General features: G+C 40.5%; 1 protein-coding gene across 2 annotated transcripts in view; it reads right to left on the bottom strand.

Moving 5' to 3' along the window:
• Map3k2 (mitogen activated protein kinase kinase kinase 2) overlaps positions 1 to 13,209 on the bottom strand; it is a 69,115-nt gene that overhangs the window by 17,620 nt on the left and 38,286 nt on the right. The window contains 7 exon segments of one of the 2 annotated variants that reach the window (NM_138503.1): positions 1,775 to 1,981; positions 4,001 to 4,093; positions 4,241 to 4,308; positions 5,175 to 5,254; positions 6,432 to 6,562; positions 9,746 to 9,833; positions 10,548 to 10,661. In NM_138503.1, the coding sequence (NP_612512.1) occupies positions 1,775 to 1,981; positions 4,001 to 4,093; positions 4,241 to 4,308; positions 5,175 to 5,254; positions 6,432 to 6,562; positions 9,746 to 9,833; positions 10,548 to 10,661 (781 nt within the window). 2 annotated transcript variants of the gene reach the window in all.

The raw sequence follows: 13,209 nt of genomic DNA, 5'->3' as shown, positions 1-13,209 counted from the left end.
CTTGAGTAGGTGGAGCCTTGCTAGAGAAAGTTTATCAGTGGGTAGGAGGGTGCCTCTGAAGGTTATACCTCACCTCCCTGAGCCTAAGCCTAAGCTGGGAACCGAGTTCCACATCTCTGGTCCTGTTTGCCATCTCCTATGAGGTATGGATGTCCCCTCTCTGTCCGACTATGTCTCTTCCACCAATGCTCCACCACCATGGTACTCTGCCTCAGCATAAACCGGGAATCACGATGGAGCCAAGGACCATAGACTAAAACCTTGAGCCAAAATAAATCTCTAAGTTGTTTTGGTAAGATATCAAATCAATAATAAACACACACAGCTGGTAAATCTCTACACTTATTTACTGTAATTTTTTTCTCCACAAACCAATCTCTTCATTAGGCCATCTCTTACAAGTCTCACACAAAGTCTCAGTGCTTACAGACATGCGGAATAGAATGGATGAGAACAGTTAGTAACAGTTCTCCTAAAAGGGAGGAGCACTTAGCTCAGCTAGTTAGCAGGAACACACACTTAGCTCAGCTAGTTAGCAGAAACACACACTTAGCTCAGCTAGTTAGCAGGAACACACACTTAGCTCAGCTAGTTAGTTAGCAGGAACACACACTTAGCTCAGCTAGTTCGTTAGCAGGAACACACACTTAGCTCAGCTAGTTAGCAGGAACACACACTTAGCTCAGCTAGTTAGTTAGCAGGAACACACACTTAGCTCAGCTAGTTAGTTAGCAGGAACACACACTTAGCTCAGCTAGTTAGCAGGAACACACTTAGCTCAGCTAGTTAGCAGGAACACACACTTAGCTCAGCTAGTTAGTTAGCAGGAACACACACTTAGCTCAGCTAGTTAGTTAGCAGGAACACACACTTAGCTCAGCTAGTTAGTTAGCAGGAACACACACTTAGCTCAGCTAGTTAGTTAGCAGGAACACACACTTAGCTCAGCTAGTTAGTTAGCAGGAACACACACTTAGCTCAGCTAGTTCGTTAGCAGGAACACACACTTAGCTCAGCTAGTTAGCAGGAACACACACTTAGCTCAGCTAGTTAGTTAGCAGGAACACACACTTAGCTCAGCTAGTTCGTTAGCAGGAACACACACTTAGCTCAGCTAGTTAGCAGGAACACACACTTAGCTCAGCTAGTTAGTTAGCAGGAACACACACTTAGCTCAGCTAGTTAGCAGGAACACACTTAGCTCAGCTAGTTAGCAGGAACACACACTTAGCTCAGCTAGTTAGTTAGCAGGAACACACACTTAGCTCAGCTAGTTAGTTAGCAGGAACACACACTTAGCTCAGCTAGTTAGTTAGCAGGAACACACACTTAGCTCAGCTAGTTAGTTAGCAGGAACACACACTTAGCTCAGCTAGTTAGTTAGCAGGAACACACACTTAGCTCAGCTAGTTAGTTAGCAGGAACACACACTTAGCTCAGCTAGTTCGTTAGCAGGAACACACACTTAGCTCAGCTAGTTAGCAGGAACACACACTTAGCTCAGCTAGTTAGTTAGCAGGAACACACACTTAGCTCAGCTAGTTAGCAGGAACACACACTTAGCTCAGCTAGTTAGTTAGCAGGAACACACACTTAGCTCAGCTAGTTAGCAGGAACACACACTTAGCTCAGCTAGTTAGCAGGAACACACACTTAGCTCAGCTAGTTAGCAGGAATACACATGTAGGAAGAGTCTGCTTCCCTGAGTTCCGACTTGCCATTTACTCTGTTTGCACAAAACTATGCAGTTTCTCTATGTATTTCTATTACTTACAACGGCTGGGTGGGCTGATGTCTGTGACAGTCAAAGTAGGATTGTCTATGTCACTCCCCCGTCTTCTTATCCGACTGTCTTCATACTCTGGGGTAAAGATGCTGCTCCCACTACTAGTGCTTAAGGAGTGATCAGTAGGACTGAAACTCACAGGAGACCGGAAACTGGTGCCCTGGGTCCTTCTGGCTCTTGGAAAAGTCTTCCGACCTACAAAGTAAAAAAGAATGAACTTATTCCTTATATTAATGTACTACATTTTTAAGATACTTAAACATCTATAGTATAGTTTAGGAAAGCCTCTGCCCTGCAAACATAGCTGAAAAGGCTGAAGTAACAATGATTATATGTGTGAAGGTGGAGGTGGATACAAATTTGAGTACTCTGTTATGGGAAACTGCACATACACTCATGTGCACGTGAAAAACACAGAAAAAAAAAAACCTTCACTTTGACAGAAAAAAATAAATTCATTCCCAATAGTGGCTTTAAAATAAACATTAAAAGCAAATCAGAAAGTTACAAGTAGCAGAGATCCTCTCTGTTCTGGTTGTTCTTGTTCTGTCAACTTGACACAGGCTAAAGTCATCTGCGAAGAGGAAACTTCAACTGAGGAACTACCTTCATCAGACTGGCTTGTAAGCCAGCCAGTCTGGAACTTTCCTGATTAATGATAGATGTGGGACGGTCCAGCTCACTGTGTGTGGTGCCAGCCCTGGGCAGATGAACCTGAGCTGTGTATGGAAGCTGGCTGAGCGGGCCGAGAGCAAGCCAGCAAACAGCATTTTTCCATGGCATATGCTTCAGTTCCTACCTTGACTTCTCTTCATGAAGAACTGTAACCTGCTAGGCAAAACAAACCCTTTCATCCCCAAGCTGTATTTGGTCATGATGTTTATCACAGCAGAGAGCAAACTAAGACACTGGCACATCTACATCTATCCACAAGAGCAAAGAAACAAAAACAGTCTAGATATCCAACAAGACAAAGGATAATGAAACATGACCCACATACTGTGGCCGCTTGAATATGAATGGCCCCAATAGGCTTATATATTTGAAAGCTTGGACCCCAGCTGATGCATATTTGGGAAGTATGAGGAGGTGTGGCCTTGTGGGAGGGAGTGCATCACTGGAGATGGGCTTTGAGGTTTCAAACATTCAAGGCAGGCCCAGTGTCTCTCTCCTGTTGCCCTCTGATCCAAATGTAGAATTCTCAGCTATCTCTGCAGCACCATGTCTGCCATGCTCCCACCATGACCATAAGTCAGGCCCAATTAAGTGTTTCCTTTAAGAGAATTATCATGATCATGGTGTCTCCTCACAGCAATAGAACATGGATGGTACATGTACATATATGTGGAGATCAAGGTCAACAGTGGGTATCTTCTTGAATCACTATCCACCTTTATAATCTATTAATCTATCTATGGCATAATCATGTCGTTTATTTAATTATTTATTTGGTTTATTTAAGACAGGGTATAACTATGTAATTCTGTAACTCTGATTGGCCTGGAACCCACTATATGGACCTGGGTGGCCTCCCAAGTGCTAGGATTAAAGGCCTGGGCTGTGTGCCAGCTGCCACCTGTGTTTTTTGCTGCATGACTTTGGGTCTCACTGAACCTGAGGCTCACTGATTCAGCTATACTGGCTACGCTTCAGGGTTCTACTTGTTCCACATCCTCTCCTCCAAGCTCAGGTAAGGGGTGCACACCGCTATGCCCAGCTTTTCTGTGGGTTCTGAAGATCTGAATTCAGGTTCCTGTGCTTAAACAGCATACACTTTACTAAGTTACCCGTCGGTTACCAGAAAAAAGGTTTGCTGTCTTATTTTTTATTTTGTTTGGAACCTTACAGCTGGCTGCCCTGGTACTCACAGAGATGGATATGCCTGGCTCTGCTTCCTGAGTACTAGGACTAAAGGTGTGTACTCCCTACCATTCCTGACAAAGGCTTTTCTTCTTTTTCTTTTAACCAGACAATTAAGTGACTCAAGAACAAATTATTTGGTTATCATAAATATGAGGCTTTTTAAAATGTATGCTCATTTTTGTAATGTCTGCTTCATGTTAATCTGTTTTTTTCTTTTTCTTTTTCTTTTTTTCGGAGCTGGGGACCGAACCCAGGGCCTTGCGCTTGCTAGGCAAGCGCTCTACCACTGAGCTAAATCCCCAACCCCGTGTTAATCTGTTCTTATAGACTGACTCTAAGTTCAAAACTTACCATCATTATACTCTTGATGATGGTATGAAACATGATACCTTCTTGGATATGTTCCTCCTTTTCCAAATTTCTCAAAAATGGGGTTATCATAGTCTGTTAAGTCATAAAAAACACTATCATTAAAAGTCAAATCTCCTTAATAATGAAAAGCATATTATCACTTTTAATTTTTTCAAAAAATTTCCCCTCCTAGCCAAACCATGACATAAACATTCAAGCATGTAAAATTTATAGTCTAACCTGAAAACTCCTGATGATTATCTGGGTAGCTCTGTGCCCTAGGCATCCGTGATTTTGGGTAGCTTTCTCTATAAATAGAAAATGTAAAATTAAATTGAAGGACAGTATGCAATAAAACAAAAAAATTTTTAAGTAATATCTATACTTCTACATGTGTTCGTGTGTGTGTGTGTGTGTGTGTGTAAAGGAGTTCACTTAAATACTAACTTAAATTTTTAAAAAGAAAAACCTGTTTTGAAACACTCATTTGGTACACACAGACAAAAGCCTAGCTTTTAGGGTAGCTATTAAGTACAGGGGTAAGAACGATACACTTGGAAGCATGTTGGTTTAAAGCAGCTGTACTTCAGTTCAATGTTGGAAAATCATTTTTTTTTCTGAAACTGTTTTTGAATCTCTACTAAAGACATAAATTTTAACTTATCAAACATTAAGGACAAATATTCTGGACAGTTCACTAAAAATTTTCATCTTTTTTTTTTTGTAGAGGTGGGGCTGAGTAGATTTTCCAGTAGGTTGTGCTGACAGACAGGTATGGATAAAAGGAAAGTATATGTGAATTTCCAAATGTGAATCTGTTTTCATAAAGAATCCCAGATGAGACAAACAAGTGAAGAGTTTAATATTAATTCTGTGCTCCAGAAGACTGCAAACAGCAATGTCCTTCTAAGAACAGCAGAGGGCACCCTGACAAATGCACGTTAGGCACACAAAATAAACAAAATTTTTAAAAGTGTAACTGCCAAAACCAATCAAGAGAAGTTTTATAACAGTTTCAAGAGCTGTCATAAAATAAACATATGTAAATTCTGTTTGCATTTGCTTCCAACACATTTCGGACAAGCAGAAATAAAGAATTATTGATCACTCCATATTCTCTGTGTGTGCACTTTTACCAGTATGTACTAAACAGCAGAACTGTAGTCATCATTACCCATCCAAAGGACTATCCAGTGACGGGCAGCTTCCTGAGCCAGAGTTTTCAGGGCTGCTTAAAGACAGTGGATCCAGCATCTAGGAAAACAGAGTCCACCATGACTTGGCCTGGTAACAAGCAAAGGCTCAGCTCCCCCTGCTCCTGCCTGCCTGGATGCTGCCACGTTCCTGCCTGCCTGGATGCTGCCACGTTCCTGCCTGCCTGGATGCTGCCACGTTCCTTCCTGCCTTGATGATACTGGACTGAACCTCTGAACCTGTACACCAGCCCCATTAAATGTTGTCCTTTATTTAGAAAAAGAATTGTTTGAGACATGCTATAACATAAACTTCATACATTTAAAGTATATAATTCAATGGTTTCTAGCACATCAAGAAATGCATACAACTTTCCCCACGATTTTAGAATTACTATAGACTCTTTAAGAGGAACAGTGACAAATAGCGGTTACCATTCAGAATCACTCAGTTTTAAATATCCTGTATAAACAGCTGTAATTACAGACATCTTCTAAGAGAAAAATATACTTTTCTATAGTCAGGTAATTGAGGCTAAAGTAATTTTGCTTACTGAACGCTGAGCAATGGCCCTATTCAACTGAGACAAACAATCCAGTGTAATGCTACATACACTAGGAGACGGAAAAAGCCACAGTACTGTGGGCACTTAGGGCAATGGAAGGACCTAATAGCGACTCCACAAAAATACCTGGGTACCACAAAGCAAAAGCACTTTTAAGTATTAAAGACAGTTCACAAACCACACTTCATAAAGTATTTATTATTTTACACTATCTTTGAAGTGTTCATTAAGCCGGCAGTGGTGACATACACTTTCAATACTGGCACTCTAGACTTCAAGGCCAACCTGATCTATAAAGTGAGTTCCTGGACAGTCAATGCTACACAGAGAAATCCTGCCTTAAAAAACTCAAATAAATAAATAAATAAATAAACAAATAAATAAATAAATGATAGCTTATTAAGAAATCTGAATGTTGGTTAATTTAAGATTATAAGCCAATGATCAATACGAAAACCAGCTTGTTCTAGTATTTTTTGATATACCAATATAAAAAGGTATATATAAATTAATGGGCAGTTTATAATAACTATTTGACTTAAGATAGATTAGAGAAAATACACACACACACACACACACACACACACACACACACACACACACACACACACACCCCATCCTGACCAGTGTATCTTAACATACAGTACAAACCAGTACCCAGCTCTGGCTTACTTGGTCCATGCTCTCTGGGATGAACTCTCCTTCACTGTTGATGCTGGTGAAAGACCCGTTCCGGGCAATCTGGTGCAGTTCATCTGGAATGTATCCTGGGGGTGGAGAACTTCTATCCCTATTAGGGGGACCTCAAAAAGAAAAGTTTTATCTAATTTTTGTTTCAATTAAATAGGTCTCATTTCTAACTACATAAAAATATAACTTTAGCAAATAAAACCCAGTGTTTACAAAAGTTAATCAGAATATTCAGGTTCAGATCTTTATAAAACCTTTCTCCATTCACACTCCAGTTTTCCTGACAGTTGACAACCATATCATGGGCTGAAACACACTACAGAATCTTATGCCACGGCTTTTGAATTTCCAAAGACAATTTGTATCTGCCTATATTTAACATAACCTGTGACTGATATCTCCATATAGGGAAGGAATAAGGGCTCTGCCATCAGCAGGGTTTAAATCCAGGGCAGGCTGCTATCTTAAATGTCTCTGGCAACTGGTCTGTTCTCACATCAATGAACACAGCACTACATTACTTCTTGATAAAAATGCTCTAATGGTAAATCCATTCACTATAAACGTTACGTATATTGAGCCCCATGAGATTCTTTCCATTAACACCTGAAGTAAGACTGCTTCTTGGCCATTCAGCTGATTTTGTATTTAATATCCTGGATCTTACTTTGTATTACTTAAAACTAGACTTTTGTGGTAAGCTATATTCTTTGCATTTTAATTTCTTCATAATTTTCCAGGTGTAGGGGCATACATCTTTAATCCCAGAACTCAGGAGGCAAAGGTTGGCAGAACTCTAAGCTCAAAGCCAGCCTGGCCGATACAGACAGTCAGATTAGTTAGGCCTATATAGTAAGACATACTATAAACCCCTAGAACCTTCACAGTTTAAGAAAAAGTAGAGGAGAACCTGGCAATCATTTAATTACCTGGCTCACAGGAAATGATACTTTATTAACCAAGTTGTCTGCTTTCCTTGCAGTATTTTTTAAAGAAAAACAAACATGCAAGTGTTGTTCTATTTAAGTTTAAATCAAAGAAAGAGAGAGGCATATGTAAAGGGGTTGTCTGTTAGGTAGGGAGAAGGAGCAAGGGAACATTAATTAAGAAGATGCAGAGACCTCATCTGCTGTCTGCAAAGAAGTGTGGGCTAAGCTTTGAGGGGAGCTCATGTAGGTTTTGTAACACAGTCACTATTGCATCCCTGATATTTTCATCTTTCTGCATACTTTTTTTTTTTACTTATAGAGCAATATACTCAACTAAAAGGAGACTGAGAAAGAAGGAGGCTATAAAAATTTCTTCATCCAATTACTTGACAACTCATATTTCTTAATATTCCTTTAATAGGAAGTTAACACACTCATAGTAATTCTGCACAATTTTCAGTTTTTTTCTTATCCTGGCACCAAAGTCAAACAACAAGAATACTAGTGGGTTAATATTGAGGAAATCAAATGGCAATTTAGCCAGTGCACATAAGCTTTTCCTGTCTAACAACTGAAATGTAGTGACTGTTTTACTTTATTTCCACAAAGAAAGATGGCAGCTGTTCCAGAAGTGCTCTGTTTACAAGTGGTTATGGTTTTAACCCCATCGTCAAGGGCAAAGTTCCTGGTCTCATGCTGTGAGTGAGAGTACCGGAATTTCAATTCCCATAACTCCAGTGTCCTCTCGCTGTAATCTCAAGTCTATCTGAGTAAGGACAAGCCAGCTCTATCTGTGTATCAGCGCTGTGGCTCATATCTCTAGTTTTCCGAAATAGACTCATGTGAGACAAAACACCTAAAAAAAGAATGGTCATAAAACAGCTCCTTCTAACCTAGGCCCCTACACACTTGAGGCAGACATGCAACTTGGTCTTCATGTAGACCTCTAGCCATCGGAGTGGGAGCAGTCTCTGACTCTGTTACCTGTCCCTGAATCCCCTTCCCCTAGCTGGGCTGCCTTGTCTGGCCTCAGTGAGAGAGGATGTGATTAGTCCTGCTGCAGCAAGTTTATGTGCTGATGTGTGCAGGCTGGTACCCATAGGGGGCTTCGTTGGGAGGATAGAACAGGGAGAAGGGAGGTGGCTACAATTGGGGTGTAAAGTGAATAAACAAAGTTTTAAAAAGAAGCTTCTTCTAGAAAACAAAAAACAACTGCTCTAGTTACTCATGCTAATTTAATCCTTTCATTCATTATCAGCAACTCTCTTCTACTCCAGTCATTCCTAAATCTTCAACCAAATGTCTTACTTGGTCCCGCTCTCGTTTTCTCTTCCCTTGTTTTCTCCTCCCTATTTACCTGTCTCTCCTCTTCTACTTCCCCTTTCAAATTTATGCCTTAGTACAAGAACTCATGCTATCAGGAATGACTACATACATCCTCTCCCCTATCTGTTAAAAATAATTATATCAACTGTTCTTTAAGCAATGAAACACTTTTATTTTGTCAATTCTTTTTTGTATTTGAATGACACTTTAAGGGTTTACTTTATAACTTTTATTTCTGTGCATGTGTGAGTCTACACGTATGCATGGGCATGTGCATGTGAGTGCCACAGGATAGTGTTGGATGCCCTAGAGCAAGAGACACAGGTGCTTGTGAGCCACCTGACACTGGTTCTGAGAACCAAAATCTGGTCCTTTGGAAAAGAAAACACTCTTAACCACATCTCTCCGGCTCCTTGTCAATGTTTTCATGGCAACAAGCATGGAGGGTTCAGAACACCCCTGCCTAGCACAGGCTCAACAAGGCTACCTCACAACATAGTATACAGGATCCTCATTTCTTTTTATCAGAAGCTTAAGTATAAGGAATGCATTGTTGATGATAAATACAGTAGGATAGTGAGAAAACAATAATAAAACATAGTCTAGAAATTCTTAACCATTTTCATATTGATAGTATATTTGGAAACACCTAAAACCCTAGAGAACTTAGGAACAAGAGTCCAGTCTACTCACTTTAATGTCTACAGTTATTTTCCCTCTCTGTTCACATCATACTTAGGAGTCTAGTCTACTCATTCCAATGTCCTACAGTTAACCTCTTCCCTCCTAGCAAAATGACTAAAACATCTTTGAGATTGTACCTGAATTCTTCAGTGTTAAAATATTCTGTATAGAAACAAAAACTTTAAATTTGTTATTGCTAGTCCTACAGTATTTAAAATTAATTTCTCAGGGACAAAGAGGCCAAAGTATGTAACTGCAGAAACTATAGAGACAAGATGCTACTCTCAGGGATCTACTTCATGTTACCACACAGTAAGAGACGAGAAGGATGTGAGAAATCACCGTTGCCTCTCTCACCTACTACAGATAGCCGCTTTTTCCTCTCCGCACCGAGTGGTGTATTATTCAGATCGTCTGGTGATGGTGACGGCTCTAAATTAGTAGCCTAGAAGAGAAAAGAGCAGTTAATGCTAGTCTTCCCACTTGAGGCTCCAACAGAATCATCCTCTTACCCAAATTAAACCTAGCTAACTTCTATTCTTATTGGGCCTTTTAAAGTCTACTCTTACAAATTTTAATCTACCAAAAGAGTGACACAAGCCTACCACCCCAGCTACTTGGAAGATGAAAGAGGAAGATTACTTGAGTCTGGGAGTAAAGAGGGAGGGAGGGAGGGAGGGAGGGAGGGAGGGAGGGAGGGAGGGAGGGAGGGAGGGAGGGAGGGAGTTGGTTGAGACAGGGAGAAGATGAACATTTCAAAACCAGTAAGATCAGGTGAGTGTGCTTGCTGTCAACACTGATGACCAAAGTTCAAATCCTAAATCCAACACGTGAGAATGAGAAAGCTGATCTTCATATATGTGTCTGTGGCATGTGCACATGCCCCCCTCTTCTACACAAAATTAGTATAAAAAATAAAAATACAAAATGGACATTTCAATTTTAATATAATTCTTCTCAAATTGCCAGTTTCTATTAGTTTCACATGTATAATATATTATTTGTAATTCCAACTAGTTTTGAGAAGCAAAGATATTAAGCTACAGCAGTAATATATATATTATATATATATAAATTTACACTTTATAAATTAAAATATCAATATAACCCTGATTACAGTCTTATAATCTTCAGTGAGAAATACAACTCCAATTCATACCTGTGTACTCCCATTTAGAACAAGTAATATCTTGAGACTCTTCATGTGGATACTGCGATCCAGCAGTTCCACAGCTTTGTCCAAGTCATCTTGGGTAGTTAACGGAATTACCAACTGAACAAAAAGAGACAAGAATCATGCAGACATCACACCAGGTCAGATTCTTCTGTGAGCAGCTCCGATACTAGGGAATTATAAATCACACCTTATATTTTATTACTACAATGAAAGTCTAAGGAGCTTACAGATCTCTATTCCAGCATTCTGTTCTCTCTTTCAGCACCACTAAAATCTCAGAATGAATAAAGAATTAAAATTTTTGCCTTATTAATCATTACATTCTTCTAGTAAATATATCTAAAATTTAATTTTCTATATTTTTGTAACATTGGTAAATGAAGTATAGTAAGAATTGTTAAATTAAGATGAGGTAAGTATATTCATGCCTAAGAACACTAAAGGGCACACGCATAAATTATATAAAATAAGCTACTACATTTCATCTGCACGAATAAAATTCTTAATTCTTTTTGTTGTCTACCATGGGTTTACACTCTGCCTGGTGTCTTTACAACATAGCAAACCTTGAGTAACAGTGACAGGGGCCATGGGAAGGTGTCATCAGCCATGTATCTGCACGCTGCAGTTCACCTGTATTCATCTCTGGTCCTGGTAGTCTACACCACTAGCCTCTAAAGCAAGCTAAGTGAGCAGTCATCTCAGGAGACCCTCAATATGAAATCCTCTTCACTAGTCCTCCCTCTTATGGCTAAGATGTTATAAAGGACAAAAGCAACCAAGAAGTCTAGGGAAAAAGTATGATTCACAAGAATTTATAAAAATCAAAATCTTTTATTTTTTAAATAAACACTTGCAGCTTAAAGAGACTGTCAGTGATATAAAAGTGTGCACCATTTTACTGGAACAGAAACAGAGAAAATAAATGAGCATGTGCCACACTTGTTAACTCTAAGCATGGGAGACGTTTAAATGTAAAGTCTCCTTGGCTGGGAGTCCTCTGCAGCATAAACGTCTGGAGCTCAGATCCCCTCCAGCAGAGCACAGTAAAGGGCAGCCCTTGGCAGAGCTGTTCAGTACATAGCACAGGGTGAGCACCAGAGGCACCTGACCCAGGACCTACTGAGGTATATAACACACTCTGTGGGCTGTAGGAAAGCAATGTCTGTTTTGTAAAGACTGACAAATTCAAGGCCAGTCAAGGCTGAGCTGTGAGTGCTGAGCCAGCCAAGGTTGCAAGGCCAGACTCTGTCTCCAAATCAGTAGTAATGAAAGCAGAGAAATGAAAGTCTGCTAACTGTAAGTACAAGTCAAGATTGATCTGAATTCTGTCTTCTACTCTGCTAACATTTGTCTACTCTGTACTTAAAAGTTTATTTCCGATTTCTATTTGCAGCTAATTTGTGTTGGGACATCATCTTTGTTCCACTTCCTATTGCTGATAAAATACCTTGGGAGGAAGGAGGAAGGAGAGAAGGGATAGATGCAGGAGTTGGAAGGTAGGGTAGCTGTGTTTCCCTGAAAATTATGTTAGGAGATAATGACGCCAGGGGAAGCTGGCCATGGAAAGTCTGTTATCCAGAGAGCTGGCCCTTTAGGACAGGTCGTCATCTACCATCGATGTACTTCCCTGTGTCCATACCGCTAGAAACCCGGAGAACCCCAGGCTGGCAGCTAAACCCCGGCCAGTGTGCACATAAGATAAAGGGTCAGGAAAGACTGGGTAAGAGATATGCTTATGCAGAATTAAAACCCCAGATTTCTTGAAAAGTAAAATGTCAAGATCCTGCTGTAGTAGAGTACACATTAATCTGCTCAAGATCCTGTTTAGGATACAGATTTGTACTTATGAAAACATGTCCCTCTGCCTTCCTGGGACTCCTACCCAGGTCCTGCTGTGCCTGTGCTTGTGCTGGTGCAGGCAGAGGGGCTGGCACCAGGGCTGGTGTTGCTGCACGCAGCCCCTGGAGCTCCCTCCAGACAATGAACTGTCTTTTTATTCAGCAGAAGCATTTCATGTTGTATGTAAGCAATCAGGCTGTGCTGCTTCTGGTGATGAATTAAGAGTCTTCTATGTTCAAAAGAGCATGTGCATCTGGGTTATTTTCAAGTGTTTTATTCGCACAGGGGTTTCCTATATTTTCTCAGACCCAGTCTTGCTGCCTTCCCTCATCACCCAACCCACTGGTGCCCTTCATTACGGGCTTCTCAGGCTGTCCTATCTTCCACTCTTCCCCTGGGACTCTTTGTGGCCTGCCTTCTTAGACCAAAGTCTCAGTCTGAATGCTGCTTCAGTTGCTGGCTTCTCCTTAGTAGCATAAAGAGGACACTCACTGACTTTATAGACAGGGTCTGTCCATGTAGCCCTGGCTGTCTTGAGACTCATTATGCCTGCCTCTGCCTCTGCCCCCGCAGAGCTGGAATTATAGCATGTACCACCAAGCCCGGCTTTGACTTTCATTCCTTATCCCAAGACTTTATGCATTTCCTTCAAGGATCGTCAACTCCTCTGCTCTCTGCTTCCTCTACACACCTGTAACACCTACACCATAAAAGGTTACAACTCATAAGTCCTAACAGCAGGCCACTAAAAAAGCATTTTCTGATGATTAAATTAAAAAATTAACTAAACATTTTAAAATCC

Source organism: Rattus norvegicus, chromosome 18 (genome assembly GCF_021556685.1).
Source record: "Rattus norvegicus strain SHRSP/BbbUtx chromosome 18, alternate assembly SHRSP_T2T, whole genome shotgun sequence".
In the NCBI taxonomy this organism is placed as follows: Eukaryota; Metazoa; Chordata; class Mammalia; order Rodentia; family Muridae; genus Rattus; species Rattus norvegicus.
The sequence above is the reverse complement of the archived record's forward strand: the minus strand, read 5'-3'. Positions and strand labels throughout refer to the sequence as shown.